The sequence below is a fragment of the Corvus hawaiiensis genome, chromosome 16 (genome assembly GCF_020740725.1).
Source record: "Corvus hawaiiensis isolate bCorHaw1 chromosome 16, bCorHaw1.pri.cur, whole genome shotgun sequence".
NCBI classification, from domain to species: Eukaryota; Metazoa; Chordata; class Aves; order Passeriformes; family Corvidae; genus Corvus; species Corvus hawaiiensis.
The window spans coordinates 216,870-243,092 of NC_063228.1; the positions used below are offsets into that span (position 1 = coordinate 216,870).

The following is a 26,223-nucleotide window of genomic DNA, read 5'->3' on the forward strand; positions in this document are numbered from 1 at the left end:
CACTTAATTTAATGATTCTGCACACACAGGGGGAAAGAGCGAGCTTGCTGGAATGTAGGGAAGTGTCCTTCAACAATAAATTCCAGAGCAATAATTTGAAGAATCTTTATTGAAACATTCAGGTAAGTATTTAAAGAATGAAGCTCATTCCAACAAAACTACTGATTTAACATTTCCAAATATAAAAACATTAAAAATTAATCTTTGTGGTGATAACTTTTATCCCCAACAAATTACTCTTATACTTCATTGCACTGAAGAAACCACGGAGGAAGACTAGCCAACTTAATTGCTTTTGCACTTTAGAAAAAATTGCACTGATTTACATAAATTACCCCAAAATTACCCCAGGAAAATTAACCTTGTTCATGGCATCCCAGCCCTGCAGGCTTGAGAAGCTGAGAGTCAAATCAGGTGCCAGTACAATTCAAAACCTTCAAAATTTGCAGATTATCAAAGTAAGTCCTACTACCACTAGAGTCATTATGGTGTTAAGGGATACCTGGGGGGGGGAGGGGAGAATGGAGGGAGGAAAAAACCCAACTGGAGCAAACTATAGTACTTGTATCCAGTTCTAGAGGGAGGGGAGGGTTTGTATCACCATCAGGTAACTTGGGGAAAGCAAATGTTGCCAAAGATGGCTTTTCCACAAGAGGCTCTGAAAATTTGCAGTGAAGTGGTTAGGATGATTTGGGGGAAAATGCTTTTACACATTGGATTTTGATTTATTCAAAGCTTTGCTTGTGCATTAAGTAGTCCCAGACACTCTAAAGTTGTGCTGTGTTGTAAATAACCTAAATAACTTCTTTTGAGTCTGTACAATTCCTACCATAGGTAAGTTACTGTTATTCAAAAAATAAGTGTTGAAACCATCACAAATGTATTGGTTTTTCAAGCTTTACTACAACTGTCTTTAAAAATACACAACAGAAAGAACCCCAGTTACACTGCATGAACATGTTCAGTATTTGGTGTGTAAAGGCCATGCAAAGGAAAGTAACAGTGCCTTGTGCTCCTTCCCAGGGCAGGAGCAGGAAGCTGGCCAGGCATGCAGAGGCACTATTGCTTTCTAGAAGGCTGAGAACTCACTAACTCAGTCCCCACCATAGCCAGGGCCATGGCTGGGGGGGTGAAGTGGTACAAGTGCAAGAACAAAGAGAGGATGGTCCAGCGTTCCTTAGTGACTCCCATCCCTAGGGCACCTGTCCCTCCCCAGTGCCCCCACCCCACGGCTCTTGGGCAGGGTGTGGATAAGGTAACAGAAAAGAAGCCATACGGAACTAGGTTGACTGCGGGAGATGTTTTGCAGGAGAGGCTAAACTGAATTTTAAATAAAAGGTGAACAACTGGCAGTTGCTTGTTTTTTATAAAGTATAGTAACATAAAATAATTTTATAATTATTGGGTGCATGGCTGAGTGGTTAGTTAGCAACTGTTGTCATGCGTGGACTCCTGCAGGAAAGGTAACTGCCAAGTGTTTTTACAAACGTTCATGAGCACTTAATAAAGTTCACTACAGCTTTGGTGACACCAACATGGAGAGGATTAAAGTAACTGTAACAAGTGTACAATAAGACAAATCTCTGTCCCAGCGGAGGGAACGTGTATTTGTGCAAAATGCCAGTTAATAAGTTACAGTAGTTATTACTGTACTGTGTGTGGCACTGTTCACATTTTCAATGCATCACTGCCACCTTGCCTCCCTGGGCAGGGGCTTCCTCGGCACAGTCTGAAATCCACACTTTGGATTTTATCTTTGACTTGCTTGGTCTTCTACCTTGGTGCAGTCTGGTGGCAATTTGTCACTGTGAATGTCCTCAGTGTCTGTCTTTGCCTGTGCCACCTCCTTCTGCTCCTCTGCTTTTTCCATCTCCAAAGGTCCTTGCTCTTGGCCAGGGGAGAGAGTTGGGGGTCTCTGATCCATCTTATCCAGTTCATCACAGTGGCTGATGGAACTGGTCTCACTGAACCCATCAGAGCTTCTTAAAGACCTTTTGAAAGCTTTCTGACCTGTGAAGAGTTTGAAGCATAATGTACCCATGGAGGCAGCAAATACAGTGGTGTGCACAAGTTCAGTTTCCAAAGGAAGTACTGGAATTTTGTAACAGCAGAGAAGTAGATTTTGTTTGTGTGCTACTTTGGACCCTGAACATAGCCCCCACTCCCTTGAGTTACTGACAGGTCTGCAAAGTAATAGCACCTGTTACTGTATCCTGTGTATGCAGAGACACATAAAACTGAGCTGAAGCCAAGCTGCCTGCACACAAACTGAAATCATTCCAGGTCAAAAAACTGCACTGAAAGTCATAGGCTGGAAGCCACCAGCCCAAAAGGTGAGTTAAAACTGGGGTTCCTGCCAGGCAAATCAGCATTAATTACTAATACAACTATGCAGAGAGTGCCATCAGTTTAACAGATCTTTACCTCAGAATGGATTCGGCCACAGAATGTTTGGTAGCAAAAGAAATGCAGTTGCTGAAGTACATGGCTACATGTTATTATGCTTTTATTTCAAATAAAACTTTTGGATTGTTTACCTGCTCATTTTTAAAGCTCAATAACCTCATAATATTCCAGAGGAAGATTCTAGACTTCATGGACAGTTGTCAGTTAATGGGATAACTTCCTGTGGTCCCAGGAAGAATGTGTGGGGAGAAGACAGCTTGCGGTAGTATTGCGTGCCATGTGTACATTAAGGTTTTTAAGGTGGTAGAAGATGAGCTCTAGTTCCAGATGTTATGAAAGATGGAAAATCATGTGGGTCTGCCTCTGACGGGGAAGTTTCGGAAATTAAACTCGGCCACAGAAACTTACCAGGAAGTCTGTGCTTTGCAAGGCTGGAAGTGGGAGTTGGTGGTGGAGTGGTGCCTGTTCCTTGGGCCTTTGATACATACATAGATTCTGTGGATTCCAGAGAGCCTGCAGGTTAAAAAAAGTAAGTTGACTAAAACTTACTTCTGAAACTGCAAACTGCCACATGGGGGTGATGCATTTCTGAGAACCCAGGGACTCGAGTGCTGAGACTTCAAAAGTGAATCATGTTTCCCCTCACGCTCATTTCACAACACTGCTACACTCCATAGTCCCCTTTCCTTCCTGCTCTGGGCATGTGACATCTTCCCCGCTGCAACCTGTGGAGTGGTGCACTTGGAAGGGGTATCTCAGCCATGCAGGGTCAGCATTCCCTGAGGAATAGACTGTTTTCTGCTCTAAGAACCTGCCAGTTGGTGCATCCAGAGTCCGAAAGGCCCTGAGCACAGCAGGAAGCTTTCCCTGCAGGGTACAGACACACAGTGGGCCACTGTCCTGGGTGTGACACACACTCTGCCCAGGAATATTTATTCCTATGACTGCCACAGTATTTTTACAGTGAAAGTTTATAATTTCAGGAAGTATTATGTTGGTACATTGGTCTCACTGATGTAAAAGCTTATAGGCTTCCTACATCCCCAGACACAAACTACAAATCTGAGAGTAAAATAACAGATTGTACCATTCCATTTACTACTGTTTCCCACACAGCCCAGTTGATGCCAGTCCCCAGCTGGCTTTAACATGTTCTCCAATTGCTGGACATGCAGTTTAGCACACAGACCAGCACTTATCAGGATGGCAGCAGCCAGGCAACATCCCAAATCAGGATTCCAGGCAGACATCCTGTTCAGGGGCACAGTGGAACACGAGCGCCCTGGAAGCACTGGAGAGGATACACATGCACTCATGTGAAGAGCAGTGTGCTAAGGCCAAGCTACCCCCAGCGCACGTATTTACAACCCCCAAACTCCTCCAGTATATGCAGCCAGAGGTCACAGCAATGATTCCTCTATTAATAAATGCCCATGTCTATCATGGCCTTTTTTAACATGATTCAACATGCAAGAACAAAACGTAAACTGTACAAGAGAGAGTAGAAGATTCTTACTGGGCATTACAGAAATAGTGCAAAGCATGTTCTTATACATCCTGAGGGTGATTATGTCACTCATGACCAAACCAGTACAGGAACTGTGCTGCAGGTTCAGTACCGAACTGAGCAGTCCCAATGACATGGCTGCAGGTGCCCTGAGCCCTACCTGCTGTCAAATTAAATGTCCTTCCCTTGGGCGAGGCTTGGAAGGGAGAAAACCAGTTCAGCACAGAGCCCACCACAGGGATCTGTCGCAGCAGCCCCTGCAAGGCACAATCCAACACTGGCTGGTGAGAAGAGTCCCCCGGGGGGACAAGTTACCTCAAGGTACCACAGGGCCGGTGTTTGTGGCCTCACCTCTTCCAGCAGTCGTTCTTCATTTGCTTTCTGAAGCTGGAGCTGTGCTTCCTGTATCCCTTTTCTAACAACTTCAGTCATGTTTTCCAACAGCTAATAAAATCCAGAAATAAGGACATATGTTATTTGGACTTGAAATTGTCTTTTTAGTTCAGGTTTTCAGGATGGAGACAGGGTAGTCAGATATTTTTCTAATTTAAGACAGTATGTGACAATCGCTATTTCATTATGACTATAAATTAAAGAATGTACATGTTGACTGCAAGATTTTTAACACATAAACCCAGAGAAAATAATGTAATTTTAAACAGGAATGGTACTTTTTTTTTTTACACTTAGAAATGAGCCTGTGACCCAAATTCTTTGAAGACCTGCTTAGTGTATAAATGTTCCTCAGATGAATGTCTGGGAAGAATGTATAGAGTACATTTTGGTTCCTAGAAGCACCAAGGACTTATATCAGCCTCACAGTAACAAGGTACGTGTCAGCCTGTAGGTTCATGTTGTTTTTCTGCTCTCATAAACAGCTGCCACTGATCCCTGTGGCAGCCCAGGCCGGCTGTGTTCTATGCTGCAAAGGGCAGGCAGTTTACTGGGACAGCTGCAGGGGCAAGGAATGAACCCAAGAAGCTACATCTTTCTTTGTGCAAGACAACTGCCAATTTCCATGTATTAATGTTGGTTTTAATATTGCACAAGGACATGCACTTCCTCCAAAATGCCAAATGTCAGCTAATAAAAGAGCAAAGAGGAAGCTGCTCCTGTTCCCTGGGGGAGAGACCAGCCAGGAACTGACCCCCAGGGCAGCTCAATACCCTGGTACTCCCTGGCTAGAGGAAGGAGGGCAGTGGGGTGGAATTCAGAGTATCAGGAAGAACCACTGTGTTTTCTGGCCCAGTCAAGGTGTTTATCTTCAGCTTTGGTCCTGCCTTTCAGTGCCTTTAGTGCATGTCCTCAGGGCAGGCTGGACTGATGTGGGTTTTTTCTTCCCTCTTGTACCAACCCTCCTCATCTGAGTGGGGCAAGGGGCATTCACAGATGGGTTCTGCTTCCCAGCTTTGGATCAAATGATGAAGATCCACAGGTTTACTGCGGCTGGTTCCAAGGACTGCACCTTTCTGAGTCTTCCACTACTCTGCTCCTTCAGGATCCGAGGGGCCCATATCCAACATTCAGTTCCAACCTCTCCACTACAACAGTTAAAAAACTGAAGGTGCTCTACGGGCAAAGCATTCCTCATGTCACCCTCCACGCAGAACAGGGAGTCAAGAGTGGGCAAGAAGTCACTGCTAGAAAAAATCTCACTGCGTATTCCCATGAGCAGAAGTAGGCAAAGGATTTCTGAAGTTCTATTTATTTTTGAGATGATAAAATTAAATGCCCAACACTAGCAGAATGAAGGGACAGATGTAATGTAGGTCACTTAAGAATTCAGTTTTAGAGAACATCTGGAGAACTCTATTCAGGTAAATGCTTTGAGAAATAGGAGTTGCATCATCAGCTTTATTACTTCAATGTAATTTGTAATTTCTGGGTTTAAGACACCAATTTAAAGTTTTTCACACATCTTAGAGCATAATAACTTAAAGATGGTATATAAAGAATCTCAATCCCACCACATCTAGCAGTGAAGAGAAACACCAGCTCACAATCAACCTACACTTTCACTTTTGTTTTTTGACAGCTTAAAATTTGAGTAATAAAATGAGGCTATTTCAGTACTACTGAAGTTTTTCATTAGAACTGCACATAGGACCATGAACACAAATCCAGACATCCTCACAATATCATAATCCATAATTCTCCACAAGTAGACACAGATTATTCCTTCCACAGTAATTAAAACTGTTGTGGGCAAGCACAACTTCTACATTCACAATGAACAAAACCATGTCCTGAAGCCAATATGGAAAGGGAGAAAAAAAGGTGCTTCAATGTTTTGTGAGTTATTAATACATACTCTTGAATTTTCTTCAATTTCTCTGCCTGTTGCTGCAATAGTTTCAACCAACTCTGACACATCCAGATCCTCTGTGACCATGCCAATGTAAACACAGTTCTTCTGCCCTCCGAATTCCGGACCTGGGGACACAGGAAGAGTCAGGTCTTTGTGGTGAACAAATGTGCAATCCTGCAATGGCTGCAGCGCTTGTGCTCATGAATCTGGAAATCCCAGTACACACTCCCCACTCCAGTACCTAAGGGCAGCATCTGTGTGGCTACAAATTATGCAGGCCAAGAAGGTTCAGTTCTGGGGGTTTTCAAAGACAGAAAACATAACCTGAGCAAGAAAAACAGTGGATATTTTATACAGTCAAGGAGTTGTATAATAAATACCAGTGTTGAATATGCTTTAAACTCCTTAACTCTGCCATTTACAGGTTATTTGGTTCCACAACTGCAGGGCACTTAATTTCTGACAGCTGATCAGAAAAAGACCAGAGTTCTGAATACTGAATTAATACTGTTTCAGCTATCATGTGGCACTGTGTAAATGTGAAAATGTTGCTAATTTTCACAAAAGTCATCTAAAGTGTTTAATCGAGCCACAGAGAGCAGTGAAACCACCAGTGCCAGTGGGTTTGGAATGAGATCTGCTTTCCACTAGATCCAGCACTACTTGAGAAGGCTCAGTTTACACAGAGGAATCCTGCAGCTTATATTCTTTCTGACACGGAAACCCTTCTTGGTCTAGTTGCCCATACATCAGTTTTCACAAGGATTTCTGAGAACAGTGCACCTTGCTCACCTAGTGAACACTCCCCAGCTGAAACAGGGGGGAGGAGGAAACAGTTACAGGTGTTCCTTCTGCAGCAACCACATAGGCAGCAGCTCATTCTGCATTATAATGACCTATCAAATCATTCTAACACAGCTAGGAGATTGACTATTAGCTTGAACAGAAGTTCTTTAAATACTGCAGTTACCCAAAGAAAAAGTGAGATCCGACTCCAGTTCATTTAACTTTTTCAGAAGTTCTGTATTGATTTTTTCTAGTTCTTTTTCTTGTTTATCATCATTCTTCCCATCACAGTGATGGTTGTACCTTCAAACCAAGCCAAGAGATAGTAATTTCACTTTACAGTACATACAGAAGCACCTACACATTTAGTATGTGTCTACAAATTCCTGTATTTTACAAACAAAAACCTCAGAACATTACAGCTCCTACCAGCAAGTTTATGGGCATTTGGCACTGGGGATTTTGGAGTGGGCCGAGCTTGCTGCTGCAAACTCAACACAATAGATTTCTAGTTGCTGTTTTGACTATACAGAATCCTTCCCAGAGGACTGTATCAAAGGATCAGAACACAGACTTGGAGGGTTTATTGAAGTCTATTAGCATATCAGTGAGTGCCATTATAGATAAAAAATATAACTTATGCTTGGCTAGAGACAGTGAGATGCACTTGCTCATGACATATCCCACACATACACACACAGCCTTCCAATGTTACAACTGGTGCCCAAAACAGCTCTTCAGCTTTTCTTTAAGAAATAATCAAAGAAAACAACTTTATAAAGGCAATTTTCTAAAAAGCTTCCACTGGGGTGCAAAGCCAGAAAACAATCAGGAAATGAAACATCCAAATCACCACTGAAGAGACCACGTAGTCCTGTCTGGTCAAGCACAGTCTTTGCAAATACAGCATGAAGAAAATAATTTACCTCACAACACCTAATCCTGGCCAGCCAAGATCTTCAATATATAACAGGCCAACTGTTCTTCTCACTTCTTGCTCAAATTCCTCTCTCAGCTGCAGTGTGCTTGTCAACACCGGTATCTTCATTTTTAAGCAGTCTACCAACTGATCAATGTCTTGTATTTCAGTTCCTAAAACTACAGAGCAGAAGTGTTAGTGTGTGGCAAATGTGATGGATGTGACACAGATGTCTGAATTAAGTAATTTGTAAAGGAGCCACTCTGCAAGTTAATGACAAATACAATTTACAGATAGTATTAAATATCTTGTTCTATATAAGTAGGTTTTTGGGTCAGTTATCTATGCACTGATACATCAAAATGAAAGGAAGTAAGTATTTTAAAAAAACGTAATAAAAAGGATTTTCTCATGTTACAAACAAATAAGGATATGTTACAATACCCTTTTACATTACATCAGTAGCTAGCATTACAAAAACCTACTAACATCCTTTTCCCATAGCCCAGCTGCTCATGAATTAGCTTCCATGCTGGTTTAAAACAAAACATCACAGCATCACCAAGTAATTTTATACTAAAATCTGCTGTTCTGTGTACACCAGGACCCTCTCACGTGAATGTCAGCTGTTCTACAGCCTAAGCCCCTCACCCCACACAAGCCTACAGGAGACACTGTGCACCCCCTGAGCCCTGCACACTGCTCTGTGCATCTGCAGAGTCTGAACTAAGACTAAAACACTGCGGGCTTAAACAGGAAATTTAAGACACTTTCCAAAACACAGATTTTTTTTTTTTTTATAAACACCCCCCCCCCTCCACCAGTAATTATAGAAAACCCTAGAGGCTTAGTAAATAATTATTCTAGCTAAGTAGATGTATTTTGAATACAAGTACCATTGCAGTGCTGAAACACCTGTGTAGAAAGGTCAGGCATCTGGTGTTCAGCAGCCGAGAGAAGGAATTTAAGTGCTTTTCCTAATTAACTGCTTTTCCTAATGAGTTTAAAAAGTAACCAGGAAGTCTTTCTCTGCAGAGGTAATGAGGCAATGTCACCCATAACAGCAGGGCTCCCACTAATGCACCCAGTGCTGAGGTACAGCAGAATGATAAAGCTGAGGTGGTTTTGGTTTGTTTATAAGAAAATCCTCCCCACAGGAGAATATTCTGAGGAGCTTCTTCAGCACACCTGCTTTCACCCCAGGAAATTGTTGTACCATTCCATAGCAAAGCCCAGCCTGCACAAAGGGCTGACTGGAGTGAATGTTACCTGCAGAAGTCATCAGGGGGCTGAAGCGCACGCAGGTGCCTTCATCCTCCAACTCTACCACATCGACTCCAGAGGCAGGAACCAGCTGTGCCAGCTGCTCTCCCAGCTGCAGGGACAAGGCACAGTTAGGGAACTGGACAGAGCATGGCTCCTGCAGGCCCTGCCTCAGGCTCTGCCACAGCTCAGGGAACAACATGTACACAGTTTTCTCTCAAAATCAGCTCTTGCACCAAAATACTTCACCCTGCGGGTGAGACAACTGAGTTTGACAGCTGCTTAAAATCACGAAAATTCAGGATAAGCTGCAAGTGTTATGAGTCAGAATTTTCTGCAAAATTGCCACTGCCATTAGGTGTGCCATGATTACTGCACAATGGAGCCAAACCAGCCATATGCTCAGCCCTGCCAGCACAGGCTTCTAGAATTAACTCAAGAGCTGGAAAAGGCAGCTGTCTGTTCAAGAATACAGTGGCATTGGCAATAGAGCATTTGGCTGATTTAAAAGAATTCTAGTTCTCACATATTCCCACTAGACCAGGGGAAAAAACAACAGCTTAAGATTCAGGAATTATTTCAGTAGTAATAATGTGTAAAATGATCAGAAATGTGAAAGCAACTTTGCTTCAGAGTAAATTAATCTTTTAAATAGCCATAAGTTCTGCAAGGGAAATTGGATCAAGAATACTTTTCAAAATACTCTAACAAAGGGTTTATAGCTCCTGATGACCCCCTGAACCATTCCACTGTCACTTCTCTTTCCCTAAAGAGAAAAGCATCCATTCTTACCCACTGATTGAAGGTGTCATAAATGTGCCTTTCGTTGCTTATTATGGGGTGCTGAATAGTTGAGGCTTGTGCAGCATGTGAGGTCTGATCTGAATCCAAAGACACAAGAATCACAGAAGTGGATTTTTATTTACTTAATTAAACAAAAGGCAACCTAAAATTTAGATAAAAGACAATTACATTTCCTAGATAATATAGCACATCTACACCATGTACTGAGCCTGGAGAAGATGAACGTGGATGTTTTTGTAAAGGTATGTTGAACATGATAAACACTAGAAGTAAAACAGAGTTGAATGTAACAGCTTTAAAAAAAAAAAACAACAACAAAAAAACCCAAAAAAACCCAAAACCAGTAAAATAATTCTGAGTTTTAAGGTTAAAATGCTCCAATGGAAATACAACCAGTATTTTCACAAAGCAAAATCCTGTCACAGTAGGCTGCAATACTTAATACCTGTGACAGCATTTCCCGAGCAGTTCCTAATGTGTTCTGCTGCTTTTAAAATTATTGCAACAGTAACTGTAATCAGTAAACCACAGTAACAGTGGTGCTTGCCACTAGCTACAAAATGTTTGAAAGGAACAGAAAACCTAAACAAAGTCTCTCCCCACCAGTACACTCAAACCCAGCCTGCAGCTTGCAAGAGACTTCCAGCATCTGCTCTCAAGATCAAAATCATATGCAAATCTTCTCACTCAAGAAGGCAGAAAATTACTTGTTATGAAAATTTAAAACACTGCAGTCTGTCTAAAAAAAGAAGCTATCACGTGTATGATTTGTCACAGATTATGACCAGCATTCACCACCTTTTTAAAAGCACTTTACACAAGTGAACTGCACTATATCACATCCCAAATTCATTTGGTGACTTACTAGTTTAAAATACTGTACAGAGAGGGCTTTTTTCCTTGTTGTTTGGTTTTAAATAAATCACATACCTCTATTTGAATATTCCTGGAAAAACTTGAAAACCACCACTGGTGAACTCAGTTCATCTTCAACCTTCAAAAGAAAAAAAAATATTTTCCCCTGTTTTTTTAAAGATTTAACACCATGTATAATTCCTCACACTGCTAAGCAAAGCTTTAGCTCTCTTGGAAATCACCCCAGAATCACTGGGAAACATCAACAAAGTTCCAGCAGGAAAAATAAGATTGTAATTGATCCTGCTTTGGATCAGTTTGGAGAAACAGACTGGGCTACTTCTGGAGACAATCTGAAGCTACATTCACAATCCTAAAAACGCAGGATTTCTTTATGTTGAAAGGTAAGTGATACAGTAACTTGAACTCCCAAGGCCATTAATACTCTACAGCTTACTCAGCAAACTGACTAAATTTTCTATACATCAAATATCAACTAAAATTCAGGGGTGGGGGTCAGCAAGTAAAATCATCAAACCCTGTTGGACAGGACATCTCACAGAAACTGAATTTGGAATGAATACATTAGCTGTAATTTCTAAACCTATTTCTGGTGTAAAAACTTCAGCTGGGATAATTTTTGTGTACAATTTCACAGGGTTCACAATATGATCTCTACAGCAGGGTAAGATGCAGCCAGAATATATTAGAGACACTTATGGAAACTGGTTTCATAGATGTATTACTGAGCAAATCCATGATCTAAATGCAATTAAATCAAGCTCTGAACACAACTTCTGGATGCTCTTCTGCACTCCCCTGAGTGCAGGAGTACAGAACAATGGAACAAACACGATCCAGAGGTCACACACAACCAAGCCATGAGATTTCACTGAACCCTAACTGGTTGAGATTTCACTGAACACCAGAACTTAATTAGAAAGATCCCAAGCGTCTTCAAAACAACAACTATGATTTAAGAAATATTTTAAAATAATTTATTCTAGTCAAAGTTATTTTTATCATTTAACAGGCAGAAACTAAGATATACAACCAAAATATTAGAAGTAGACTGTACCGAAGTTTTAATGAAATCCAGGTTTTTCAAGTTTTCCAGCAGCCTTTGACTCTAGAAGACCAGAGCAGGAGAACAAATGGAGGAGAGAAATACACAGTTTTAGAAGTGGAAAATTATTCTGACAAACATGAAACGGCCACTGCCACAAAATCTTAAAGACTAATGATACTGATACTCTTTTAGGTCTTTCATGCCAGTAGCTTCTGTACCTTTAAGAAATAATACTTTGCATATAAGCACTGCATTTTGTAAGTAACGCATTATATTGGACCTTAACTTTTACTAAAGTAAGGATTCCAAACATAGTGCACACTTGTACCTCGAGAAATGTTTTGAAGTCCTTTTTACTAAAAGTAATTCACTATTACTTAAATCAATATGATGCCAAGTAGAATAGGAAAATAAAGTCTCTCTGAAGAGCTTTCAAGAAAAAATAGTTAAGAGAAGTGACAAAAAAGGAAGTGATTATGTTACTTCACTGTCTAGGAAGAACAAAGACTTTTTTTTTCTCATTTATAAAAAAATACATACAATCCAATAGTAAAAGCACATCCCTCCCTCAAACACTTTCCTGTGCTTTCATCATGCGTGTGACAATATGAACCAATGTTATACTGCCAACAACTGCAGTATTTTAGTTGAGCCTTCTGCAGCACATCACAATAACCAGAAAGATCTGTCAAGAGCTGTCATAAATCACTGCTGAGCTGTTGCTCACCAGTTGTGAGGCATGTTTTATCCTCTCCACAATGCCATCGTGGCCCAGGTACTGCAAGGAGAGCCACAGTGGTAGGGCACGGAGCTTCTCCACGGGCTGGCTCGACGTTAGCCCCGCTGCCAAGGACTGAGGAGGAAAACAAACAAACCACTGTTAACCTCTCCTCAATGCTGCCACTTTTGCCAGCTTTGGAAATTATACTTTAGATGCTTATGAAGAACATGGCAGCACACTGATCAGAATCAAAATTCCAGGATCGTGAGAATGGTGAGTGGGAAGCTGAACATACCAAGGATGGATCCTCATGTCTGTAGAGTGTCACTGCAGGCACTGCTGGGAGTCCCAGCCAGGAACCCAGAGTCAGAGTCATGCTGTCACATTTTGTAGCAGCCTGAAGTTTATTACAATAAGCAGAATATAAGCCATATCTATTTTGATTAACCTTACACAAGCACATTATTAAGTTTCTAGATACAGTGAAACATACCAGTACAGAAGAGGAGACATAACCCAAAGCCAAAGTTGCCAGATTCACACTGGAAAAAAGAAGAGAGTTTAGCATATATTAAATATGTATTAAGAGACAGCATTTTAATCTGCAGTTTAAATATTTCATATGGATGTATAAAGGGAGATAATTTTTTGTTCATATATTTTTCATTAACAATGCAGGAGATGTTGCTGCTTGTTATTCCGAGATTGAAAACCCAAAAGTAAAAATCTACTTTGATCTAAAAATTTTCAATCCAACCTTTGGTGAAATCATCACCCAAGGTCCTATCCATAATTTAGCATCAATTTGGTATCAGAAATAAGTAGTACGCAAATATAGCTATTCCACAAAATACCAGGAGAAACAGTCTCTATCTCAGGCTCAAAAAGTATAATCTTAGAGCACTGGAGTCTTCATTGACATTCCAAGTTCTTGGAATTTCTTTTACTCTTGGTTTAATTCCCCTCCCAGTCCTGCTGCCCACTGCTCTTGCTGCAGCCTTTTTGACAACCTTAACTGAAGTGTCATTTCATTCTCCCTTCTCATTCTCAGTAACCTCTGTATAATGTCCTTCCTGACTTGGGTCTTTTTAGGCCTCCCTGGCCTAGAAGGTCTTTTTATACATATTTCAAGCTCTTCAAAGCAAGGGCAGATAAGATTACCATCTGAATAAAAGTAATCACTAATATGTGCTGAAATTACCTTTCCAATTAATTCTTCCCGGGTACGTAAATCAATTTGTATCTCACAATAACAAAATTATAACCATATAAAATGCTTCCTATGACAAAACTAAAGTTGGCTGTATGGCTGCATGGCTCTCTGTGAGCTGTCAAATTAGATGGTGTCTATTAATCAGCCTTTTAAATGAATGCAGTTATAGAGAAATAAGTCTCCAGTTTCATACCCTTCCACATGAAGCCACATCTTGTACTGCTCACAGAGCTCCTTCAGCCGGCCCAGCTTGTCCGTGTGCCCAGCACCTGGAGTACCTTGAACAGGAAAAAGGCAGTGACAAAGGATCAGCCTGCAAACCAAGGCTCTATAAAATGACCCTCTAGTACTGATTAACATCTCAGATAATTTTCCAGGTCCCAAGCAAGTAACAGTAACCTCCGTCATTTGTACTTAAAGCAAATTTTGTACATGTGTTTAATTAACTAGAAGAAAAATATCATTTTTCAAGCTAAAGTTGATGGCATATCCATCAAAAAATTCTGAAGTGTTAATGTGAAACTGATTTTTAACAGGAGATGTGCGCTCACTAAAATAAGTTATAGTCATATTAATATATCAACTGACATAAGCAGAACTGTAACAGTACAATCCAAATTTAAACCAGTTAAATAAAATCCCCTCTGGACAGGTAATTATTGTGTGGTCATTAAGATATTTCCTGATATTTCTTGATATGCAACCACTGAGCTATTTAGGAAAATACATATATATATATATTTTTTTTTTTTTTTTTTAAATTGTATTCATGAAATAGCATGGGGGTTATTGTGATGGTTTACCCACAGCACTTACCAGCATTGGCCACAAGCAACAAAGGCAGTTTTCCAGACTCAACATCATCTTTAATCACTCTGTCCAACAAAGCAACATCCTGGTATCAGTAAGAAAACAATATGTTTGTCAAACACTGAATTGTTTGTGCTGAATTGGGAAAATGCATTAAGATTGAAAGTGAACAGCATTCTGAAGTTCTGAAAGGAAACACTCTCAATGGCTTTGTTTGTGGCTTGCGGTTTCTTCTTCTCAAAGGCAAAATAATCTGAAGGCCAAATAAAGTATTTGTGAAAAATAAAACACAAATACATCACATAATTTGTGAAAGTACTCCAACTCCTCCTATTCTAGAAATCTTGCACTAAAAAGCACTTTACTTAAAAGCCATTAAAATATTTTGCAAATGACAAGACCAAGATACAAGCTGCTTTTAGAAAGTTTCCATGTGTGATTTGTACAGCTTTAACACAGAAGACTTAGAGGTTGAAAAAGTAAATATATTAACAGCCTTTCCTAACAACATACTTGATATTCATTTAATGAGGCTTAAAAACCAACCAACCAAAACACAGAAAGAGCTCTTAGGGTAGACAAACTTACCATTTGGTGCTGAGATCCAAACATAGTGTTACAGGGCACACGGCACATGCAGGAAAGGGGCAACCCTAGCTGCAATAGAAATTATGGAATTTCAATTGAGAAATATTCATTTCACGTGTTCACAGAAATACAGAGCGACACAAAAACCAGTATGACAATAGAAACCTCAATATTACATTATAAATTAAGTTTTCTGCTAAAACTTATAATCAAATTAATAGAGAAAAAGCACAGGACAAATTGTGTATGTTTGGGCTCAGGTCTATTTCACACGACCAACAGCTTATTTAAAGCACAATGCAATCTAGAAACAATCATGCATTTTTAAAGAAGTTAGCACGCAGGATCCTTTCACTGGAAATATTCAATTCTCTTCCTCCCACTGTATCACTGCTGCAAAACACAGTCTGTAGATAAAAACTCAAAGTATTTTTCTCGGACAAATGGTTTTATTTTAAATGTAGGGTCCACTACAGCTGAGGTTATGCCCAGTAGGGATTCTGCTTCCTTTGCTGTTATTTCCACCATGAGGAAAAATAAGTTGTCAAAATCACCAAAGCTATGCAGGCAATATGAAGCCAGGTAGGTTCTAGTTGCAGCTAAACCCCTCCTGACTGACTTTACCTGATTGCAGAGAGCTTGGCCCAGGCCTGTTCTGGCTGCAGAACTAATGTATATGACAGGCTGCTTAGTGTAGAGCACATTAAATCCCTCAAGTGTATAATCTTCATAGCGGGTGTGAATCACAAGTCGACAGATTTTTAGGAGACCTTCACGATCATCTTCATGATAATAGGCTGATCCATTTTCATACCTGCAAGAAAAGCCAAGTAAATATGATCAACAAAACCAACAGTCAGTTTAGGGACTAAAATAACACTGAGCAGCAAAGGAGCTTGCCAGAGGGTGGAGAAGGTAATAAAAACACTTCTATTTTCCCAGGTTAAAGCAGATTAAAAGAAAACACTAATGAGACAGGTTGAGATTAACAATGAGAGAAGCCTAGTATGTATTTTCATTTAGATTCAGAGTAAGAAAGAAAAAACATGTGGGTTCCTTTAAGACTGTCTTTAGAGAGTTCAAAACCTTGCTTACTGAGAGTGGAGCATGGGAGGAAACACACAAAAGGCTTCATTCTGGTTTTAACACAGATGTAAATTCTGGACTGCTAATTTTAAAGACAATGTAACCTGACATTCTTCAGGCTAGGTTAAGGTTGTGTTTCAGACCTTCCAAGTATTTCTAAGTTTGTGGGACAGTGGTTTCTTTTGTTGACATCCTCAGAGCAGTCACATCCATTTTTAAACATTATCATTACCTTCTCACACAAGTTATTCCCAGGGACTCACCTGAAAAGCCTGCAGAGCCAGAGAGTAGTGTCAGAGAGGATCCTTGTTGTAAGTTTTCTCAGTCTTTCCCTGTCCAGCACAGATATGTAAGCTGCCAAACTATGTCCCAGTAGAGCCATGTGACCCTGTTCACCAACATTTTGAAGCCTGCAAGCCAGAACAGAGAAACAGCTGACCAACTACAAGTCACGGACATTACAGTAATATAGGGTTTGGGGGTTTTTAATGTAGAGTGACAGAATTGGTTGACATGCAACTTAAATTTTAGCAGAGAGAAGTGCAGTATATCACAACCACCCTCCTGTCATTGTGTATGACACACTAAGGTGCCAGTGCAGACAAGAGCACTTCCCTTTGCCCAGCTGCTCACAGGAACACCTCTTGCTTTTGAACCAGCCAACATGAGCTGGAACTAAGCACTTTACCTGCTCTGGGACTTGAAAGTACGTTAAACTCTCCTATGCACAGAAAACTCAGGACACTTACTATTTTTAGAGGCAGAGCTTTTCTTTGACGGGGTTTTTTTGTTGGTTGGTTGGTTGGTTTGGGGCTTTTTTCTGGTTGGTTTTTTTTTGTTGTTGTTGGTTTTGTTTGGATTTTTAAAAAATCTTGAACATGCTTTTTGAATGTTAGTTTTCAATAATCTTCTGCAGATCAGTTAGTACTATTTCCATTTTGCAGAAAAATGGAAACAAATTTTATTTCCTTTAATTTTAAAGTCTACAGAGATACAAAATAAAAATCTATTGGTATTCAAAGCTTTAAGACTTTCTGACTTAAAACAACTTTCAGAAAGTGGAAAAAAAATGAGCTGTCACATCAAAAACAACTCCCTTATATACCTCAATTTAGTAATTAGTAATGAAAGCTTTGTAATTTTAAGAAAGCCAAGCCTCAGGCACTATTCTGCTTCACTATACAATGTAAAATGCCTTTAAAAAGTTACCTGGTTGCACAATATTTTACACTTTATATACTAAAATATAGAGAGAAATTATATATACTGAAACATACATAGAACTTAAAATTAAGTAAGTTCTATAGTGATCAGAATATAACAAAATCAGGTGTCTTCCAAATACAGTACCTGATATTGGCCTTACCTGTAGGACTGTGAAGTTTCCTCTTCCTCCTCTCCATGCATTAGGTTCTGAACTAACTGAAGTATGCTCACCATATCCTGGCCACTGGGAGAGGAAACAAAACCATATTAAAAAGACACAAACAGGTAAATACCAGCATCTAAAAGAAGCCATCTGGGACACTGCACTTTTACTGAATGCTGAGTACAGCAACAAAAATGGTTCCTTGGTCTCAGAAAAACTGATCACAAAGATGAGGATGCCGAATCAATTCAAAACTCTACTTGCTTATAGTAGGAGACTCAGAAAAACGAATCTATTGATATCTGAAAATTTGGTCTGAAAAGCCTGACTTGCCAACACTGAATTCTTACTGCTACACAGCCAACTAAGGTAGCAGCTAAGGATCCACATCTTGCTTCACGTGAAGCAGCTTCAGCTCATAACTCAGCACATCTCTTAAACAATTCCCTACTAATCTCAGTTTCTGGCAGACACAAGCTACGTTAGACTTCTGACATGAGACAACATGGTAAAACTGGAAAGGATCCACAACACCTCAACTTTTATAACTCCAACTAAAATTTACAGTAGTGTAGGAACTTATATTGACTGTTGAAATTGCTTTTTATTCACAGAAAAGATAATTCAGTGTCTCCACTCAAAAACAGGGTTAGTTTCTGCACAGCAGAGACTTTGCAGTATTTTCTGAAGTGCTAGCCTGAGCTCCTGCAGGATCTCCTCCCACAGAGGACACAACCTATTTAAATCTTAGTTTTCAGGTGCAATGGTCTTACCTGCCTGATGCACAAGAGCTCTGTTTAATTGTTAAAGACAGCTGCGCTGAAAAGGTGGGAGGTTTCTGGGTTTGGGATTTTTTTTGTTTGTTTCCTTACTGTTTTCTACCTTATCAGTCTCAATTTTTTTTTTTTTTAATCTGGGTACTTTTTTCCGACAGAAATTTGTTTACTTTGAGTCTCAATCACCACTGTAGGCAACAATACTTCATCAGATTCCATGAATTCAAAATTTCAGTCACCAAGGACAAGTAATCTCTTTTTCTCCTTTCTACATGAGAATGAAAATAGTTGGTATGATTATAGTATTACTTTTTTTCTCCCCTATGTGAGTATGGGAAAAAGTTTATTATGATGCCTGGAAAATGTTAATATTTCCATTAATACAAATTGCTTGGAAGACAAACATGCCATGTGTAGTTTAAGATTTTGAAAAGAGCAATATCTAAAAACTGTTGCTGCCTACCTGCCTTGGAGTGGTCCAGGAATATCCTTCCGTGCATATTTCTTTTCATTTTCCTCCTCTGCTTTCCTAAGTTAAAGACACAAAATAAACTCTATATTTAGTTTGTGTTCTGTAACATCAAATACGTAATTGACTTTGACTTGCAGAAATACATACTGACATGTATCTATTTCACTAACAGGTTCAGGAATAAACCAGATGAGACCAACACAAAAGTTTTGTTCAGACTGAATTAAAAAGTTCCCAAGTTGTTTGGGTTTTTCAGTTCTTTAAGAGAAAGCTTAGAGAAGAATCTCATATATACAGGAATTAAAAATTACTTGCACTGCAATACTAAAAAAAAAATCCTACCTTTGAAAAACAGACTTGTTGGACTTGTTTTGAGTATTAGAGAGCATGCATAAAAATGCATACATTTACTTTAGAAACACCATCATTTGAGAAATAAAGGTGATTTGTATAGGTGTAAACTTCAGAATGACAATATGACTTTAAACTACCAGGAAAATGACGGTTTTTTCGACTTAATGTCAGTGACACAAATAATCCTCCCTTCAGCACAAACAGCTGTAGTTTTTTACTGTATCCTTTGCACACACCTCTGATTGTCTTCCAGCATCTTCATTGCTTCGTTCAGATTCTTCCCCATTTCTGCTAGAGTAGGGTCCACCATCTTTTAGGAAAAAGATAGCAACTTTAAAGAAAAGATCAAAAACCACTTTTCTTACTACTGTCTCTACAATCTAATAAATCCTAGAAGAGGCTAAAAAGTCAAAATTTTGCACCTAGAAACACAAGAAAGTATCTTTTGAGACGGCCCTAGAAAAGAGAAATAAAATGGCACCATTCCCTGCCATTTCCCCAGTAGACTTTTACAACAGTAGTTTTCAAAACAGATGAGAAAACACCTAACCCAAATACTCTTGTAAACCTATTTTTTTGCTATTTCTGGTATCTTTAAACCAGTTTTTAATTTTAACTTATTGGAGAAATTCCCTTTATGTAGACAAAAGAGTAAAGCTGACCTGTGGCAGGAGACAGGCTGACATGCAGCAATTATCCTCCAGCAGCTACAGCCCTCCAGCTGCACAGAACAGGCCACTCACTGCTGTAACCACAGATATTGCCAGGATGGAAATGTTTAAAAACCATGGAACTTTTTTGCCCTGAACCAATGACAAGCTCAAAGTATTTCCCGAAGAACTGCTCTGGCTTTGAAGAAGTGTCATTCATAAACTTTAACCCAAGAGGCCTGGCAGAAGTTTGTGACACTGACACAAGACACCTGGACAGGAACATTTATCCATTTAAGGATTAGATGCCTTTTGAAGCTTCCAGAGAATGTGGAGGTGTCATCTGGCAGAGCCTGATTTACCTATATTTGAAAAATAAATATACCCCAACATGATGGTAGAAGGCAACACCACTGCTAAGCTCCATCACATCAGACAGCAAACCCCCCTGAGATACTCAGATGACCCCGTGACAGAGTTTCTTCTCCCTACCTCTGCATAAATTCAACACCAAGCCACCACCCACATACCAAAGACTCTCGTGGTTACCCCTGCAGGCTGCTGCTAAGTTTGGGGGGGGGCAGGGGGAGGGACAGGGGTTGTTTAAAGAAAAAAATCCCACAGGCAAATGCATTCACTCAGGCAGATGCAGACACAAAACCAAATTTCATCACAGAAGGTAGCGGGATTCATTTACATGAGGATTTTACACAATTTTCATCTGAAGGACTGATCAAGAAAGGAAAAAACAAATTAAGTTGAGAGTTACCATATGTTCAAAGAGTGATTTTAACCAAATATTTTGAGATTTAACTCACATTATAGCAAGTGGTAGGTGGCTGAAAGAATCAGTAGCCAGGTACGGGCACAGTGATCAGACCAAGACTGACAATTCTCTATTCTGTGGCTTTGGAATTGGCCAGTAACAAATGTTTGGGGGAAGAACAAAAGAACAGAGCAAGTACTGAGTAATATTTTCCCATCAAAACTGCCAGAATTCAGCAATAAATGGGTTTTTACACTTTTACACTGACTTGTACAACATCAACTGAGTATGAGGGCCACAACTTGATTAAGCACTGAGTGACAAAGTAGTACAAATACAAAAAGTTCAAGACCTCATCACAGAGATTAAAAAAAACCCAATACACACTGCAAGCATTCAATACTCAGAAGAAAACAGATATAACCAAAGAAAAAATATAAATTTGATCTTTGGCAATATGTCCACACATTTTGACTGGTTTCCAGAGTTGTACCACGTCAAAGAAACTCTAAAAAGAAACTTCTAGAAAGAAGTTTGGGGAAAAAAAAAAAAATCAGTTTTGCTCCTGCAAGCCCTTAAGGGAGTAAACGATTGGACTAATCTACTGATTGTGACTATCTCACATAATTTAATTAAGGCTGCCATAAAACATCATCAGTGGCTGGAAGGCAGTTATTTGTTTGAACCTTCCTTAGCATCACATGCAATTATTCAAACAGATGTGTTGTAGATGAGGACTTGAAATGTAGAGGCATTACAGAAAGGGCTCTGAGCTGCTTTTGTTCACTACTTACAAAATTCACCTGCTGAAATGACATCAGATGTTAAAAACTGCACATCCCTACCTTGTGACTCATCCTGTCTCTTACTAATAATTACACACGCATGAAACCCTTCTGCCAATAAGCTGGCAGAGTAACTACATAAAATACAGCTTCAAAACTCCTAAGTTACACTAAGCTCCAAAAAATGCTAGGAAATCCACAGTGTCTTTGAATTCTGATATGGGCTGAATTGGAAAATTAATCCCTTCTGATTTTTTCCAGTTGCTAAGTGGCTATGCAGCAACTTATTTTCTCCTCTGAATTATGGAAGGAGAAAAAGCCCACCTTTAACTGCTGCATGCTGAACTTTATATATGCTCCTCCTCTGCTCACATTAGTAAGGACATGGAGGTGGGAAGCAGGACACTGCTTATTTTAAGCAGCAAGAAAAATAGGTGTGGCAAAGTTGCAGCAACAAACCATTTAGTTAAGAAAGGTTTCCGAACACACTTTAATAACAAGAGCAGTAATAAACAGAGTATTTTTTTCACGGTCTTGAACTGTTTTTGAAAATGACTCAGGGAGGAGTTCTTGAACACTCCCTCCTGAACCACAGGACAACACATGTGTTTAGGAGGTTAAGCAGCTGCAGGAAGTTTCTGCACTCAATCTTTTCCCTGGATCACAGGCAGCCTTTGACCAGGGGAGTTACAGGACATGCAAATCCTTCCAAGCTCTAAGGAGGCACCAGCCATGGCTTTTTCCTTCTAGGTGTCCATTCAGCATCCCAACACCTCCTGCCTCCTTCAGCCCCTCAAAGACCCTGATATACCTCAGCCTGCTTTGTCTTTTATCATTCATTGCCTTCAAAATGTATTAATCCAACTCCCTAAGGTTATCCTGCAATAGCTTTGATTAGTAGTCACTCCCCTATTCTGTAGCTAATCTGTTACTATTTTATTAAGCACTTTGAACTGTGTACTGTTTATGACTTTATAGGCAGGATGTCACACCTTGGAGTCACTTGGCAACTGGGGAGAGGATAAGGGGCCATTCTCCAACTGTGATAAGACTGAACATTAATTGCAAATTCAGAAGGAAGAACATTGCTTCATATGCCAATGTTTTACAATATTGATTTTTCATGTCTGTAGGCTGTACTCCTAATGAAATAAAGGGATGAATTTTAAGCAGTTTACATAAACTAATGTTGTGCAAAGCAACTCACAGGTGTAGCTCTTTCCCTATTTCATGAGAGCTCATTTTCCCACTATGTTATTATAACTGCCTGAAAAGAAAGTTTTACCATCAAAACCCAAAACCTCTTCTCAATAGTAAATTAATCTCAAACAGTATCAGCATTCTTCAGCCAAAAGAATATTGTGTTTATTCTCCAGGGTAAGAAGAGTTTAAGACAACAAAAAAAAGCAGACACTTCACAACTGTTTGGCTTGAATAAAAATGGCACTGTGTCATCACAAGGCTTCTGCTCATAGGTATTTGCTCTTTTAATCTTTATTATTCCCCTGACATGCACCAGGACCTGCATGCAGCTCTGCTGCCATGAGTTTTCTGTAAACTTACCAGGATGTTGTGGTAAACAGCACAGTAACAAAAGACAAGAGCCACAGGCTGAGCAAGAAACCAAAACAGTTTTTTTCATGTTTAGGGAAAATACTGCTGTAGAGACAGCAAGAAGTTACAAGGAAAGAATTTACACTATTCTACCGCTGACAAAGTGACCTAACTTGAAATGTTAAAATCTTTCAGAAGATTGGTCACTTCTATCAAAATCTAAATGGGGGGAAAAAAATAGAATAGTTCTGTTAAGGCAAACTCCTGAAATCTAACACAGGCTTCCAGAATTATTTAAGTAAGTTCAGCCCAACAAAAGATTTCTGAATTTCAGATAAAATTAACTGCAATTATATCACTTATGACACATAATATTAATACCTTAAAAATAATTAAAAAAAAAAAAATCTGCTGAAACAAAGTTAATTGGCAAAATCAAGCCAAGAGGTTTTTGGTGTGCACACTTGTGTGTCAGACTCTACAATGGTTTTCCTTGCAGTTCTACTGTGCAATGTTTTCAATTCTCAGGAAGTTTCTCATCTGCTAAAAAAAAATCTTTTCCATTTGCAAGACCCTAATGATGGCAGTCACTCAATGTCACTGCATTACAGCTCATCAGGTGATTGTACCAAAATGGTTATGAAAAATACAAAGTTGTAACAAATGTTACTACAAGTTAAAATGTATTTATCACTGGCATCCTGATAAGCTACATGTATAAATGCATGGCAAGGAGCGAATCCATGGTTCAAATAAAAGACAGTCTCAGCTCTATTATCATAATGCTGAAATAAGCGTAAGATAAGTGAACAGACATTCTCTGCAAAGAAATGCATCCCAGATTGGAGGAATTTCAGATATATTTGGGGAGAAGACTTCTGACAAAGCATGCTCAAGACTAAGTAAAATGCAAATTGTACAGATTTACCACAATTTTAACCAAAGACTACTCCAGGAGGGCACTTGCTGCTAAATATCTAGAAGACCATAATTGTATTATGGCATTTTATTATACAGAGAACTACAGCTTTTATCACAGACGTGGAAAAAATGATAAGAGACAAAGTAAAACAAATTATAACTCTTGACACGTATCTATCTGCATATTTGGAAAAATCAGACATGCAAGTTTTTGCAGACCATTATAGATGATTCCTTACAGAAGAATAATCAAAACATGGACTTTTTAAAGGTATTTCATTCTCACAGTGTGCTTATTGCTTCTTATGATGAACTAGTCAAGCAAAGCTTTTAAGAACTTGGTCAGTACTACACTACTTGCTCTGTACTAATGCACCTTCTTTAAATAACCACATATCATACTATTACTCTTTCACTCCAGTTCATAGAGACCTCACTCCAAGCTATTCCAGTAAATTTTACTTTTATATAACTAAAACTTTTCATAACAAGCAGGAGCCACTTCTCTCAGCACAAGTAAAGAACCTAAGCTTTTAAACACTAACAAATACTCTGTAACAGTATATTCTTCATGAAGCTTGTAATAAATATATCAAACTTTTTTGCCACCAAGCAATTAGCCACGTCAGAAGGATACTTCCTGAATTTCCCAGCCATCTTACTGGAGCACATCCCACTCAAATTTCTCTGGACCATCCCAAAGATCACATAAAACCGAGCATGCTGGATATAGTAAATGACGCAAGGAGGGGCGTGTGCATTCAAAGCCTTAAGCACACAAAGTACTCGTTATTGCAGAGGCACACTGTCCCCACAGCAAGAGAGCGACGGGGCCAAGCTCCGGGAGCGGCAGGACCCTCGGGTAGGTGCCGGCCCCAGCGCAGGTGTGGAGCAGCCTCTGCCGAGTGCGACTGACTCACTGTGACAGAGGAAAACAGGCTCTGTCCGGCACTCACGGCATTACAGAGCCAATATTTGCTTTGTACAGTGCATTGGGCAGAAACGCCCAGGGCAGCAAACGCCTCCATTTCAATTTTTAAAAATGGGTAACATAATCATTTATTTAGTAACATTTCCTCTCCTATCCTGCTGAAGGCTAACGCTCACAGGAAATAACCTCCATCTTTTTCTTTTCAACAAAACAAAAAACGCGCTCCTAAAGCATTTCCTTATAGTTATCCTGCCTAGTTCCAGATCCGGGACACGGATGCCAGTCACACCGGCGGCTGCGGGGGCCGAGGGGGACACGCCCGGGGGATTCACTGGTACCCCAAAGCTCCGGGAGGCAAAGCCGCCTCAGCCCCGAGACCAGCGCCGTGCCCCGAGCCCCGGCCGCCGCCGGCCCGCGCCCTCCCCCGCCCCGGCCCCGCAGACCTTCTCGAGCGAGCCGTCCATGGCCCCGGGCCCGGCGACGCCGCCTCGGCCGCTCCACGCTGGCAGCGCTGACGGGGCCGCGCGGGGCGGGCCGCGCTCGCGCGCTCACCTGGGCAACGGGCCCGCCCACCGCCGCGCGCACCACCGCGCCGCGCCGGCGAGGGGGTGCGCGGCGACCAAACTGCGCAAGGCGCAGCGAGGCCGGGGCCGATCCTTCGCTCCGCGCACCGCCTGAGGCCGCTCCCCCCCGCGCCGGCTGCTGGAACAGTCCCGGCGAGAAGCCGGGTCGGTACTGCACAGATAGCGGCGCATGCGCACGGAGTGCGGCCTGGGCGGCGGTTGGCGGCCGCTCCGGAGCGGAGCTGCGAGGCGAGAGCGGGACGCCGGTTCGAGTACGGCGTCGGGTTGTGGCAAGCCGGCCTCCGGGAGGGCTCTGCATGGCTCCAGCCTTCCCGAGTTTCTCGGTTGTCACCCCGCTGTCGTGTACGGGGGCACCAAAGCCTTTCCTCCGCGCACGGGTCCCGCGCCGGAACGCTTCACGACCTTGGCGGAGAGCACGCACCTGCCCGCGGGTTCCCGTCCGACAGGCAGCCCCCGAAGACCCAAACCTGGGCTTTTTCTGAGCTTTATTTCTGTTCTTCCAAGCCGCAGTTACTTTTCGGTACATATGCCTCTTCCTATTAGTGCCATTGTTGTTATTTAATAGCACCACTTGCAAATGGCGCTGTTTTGCGCAGGGATGTGTTGGGATGAGGAGCTGGAAAGGGCAGTCCGTGGGCCCTGACACAGCGTGTCCGCCAAGCACTGGGCAGCGCGCTCTACACTCTTACTAAAATTTACTTAAATCTACAAGCCGTCCATGCCTAT

The 26,223-nt window shown here is 40.8% G+C and overlaps 1 protein-coding gene across 4 annotated transcripts; it reads right to left on the reverse strand.

The window, feature by feature from the left end:
- Window positions 1–91: 91 nt before the first annotated feature.
- On the reverse strand, window positions 92–26,023 carry PDXDC1 (pyridoxal dependent decarboxylase domain containing 1). Of its 4 annotated transcripts, none has more exons than XM_048320364.1 (23): window positions 25,919–26,023; window positions 19,543–19,616; window positions 18,944–19,009; window positions 17,702–17,785; window positions 16,599–16,745; window positions 15,874–16,063; window positions 15,250–15,318; window positions 14,668–14,746; window positions 14,045–14,129; window positions 13,132–13,180; window positions 12,934–13,035; window positions 12,645–12,770; window positions 11,927–11,977; window positions 10,924–10,987; window positions 9,982–10,070; window positions 9,196–9,301; window positions 7,934–8,105; window positions 7,192–7,310; window positions 6,225–6,346; window positions 4,265–4,357; window positions 4,074–4,170; window positions 2,815–2,919; window positions 92–2,010 (listed from the first exon to the last, which is right to left on the reverse strand). In XM_048320364.1, exons 1-23 carry the CDS (start codon window positions 26,021–26,023, stop codon window positions 1,751–1,753), a joined length of 2,454 nt encoding a protein of 817 aa, XP_048176321.1. In that variant the 3' UTR covers window positions 92–1,750. The 4 variants fall into 4 exon arrangements, with proteins under 4 accessions (XP_048176321.1, XP_048176320.1, XP_048176322.1 ...); XM_048320363.1 differs by lacking the exon at window positions 25,919–26,023 and adding an exon at window positions 25,466–25,487; XM_048320365.1 differs by lacking the exon at window positions 25,919–26,023 and adding an exon at window positions 25,357–25,459.
- Window positions 26,024–26,223: the final 200 nt, after the last annotated feature.

Coding starts and splice junctions, on each gene's coding strand:
- PDXDC1 (XM_048320364.1), bottom strand. CDS start 26,023: ATGTACCGAAAAGTAACTGCGGCTTGGAAGAACAGAAATAAAGCTCAG. Junction 17,786..18,943: donor CCTGGACCACTCCAAGGCAG/GTAGGCAGCAAC, acceptor TTCCTCTCCCAG/TGGCCAGGATATGGTGAGCA. Junction 10,988..11,926: donor TGGATTTCATTAAAACTTCG/GTACAGTCTACT, acceptor TTTCTTTTGAAG/GTTGAAGATGAACTGAGTTC.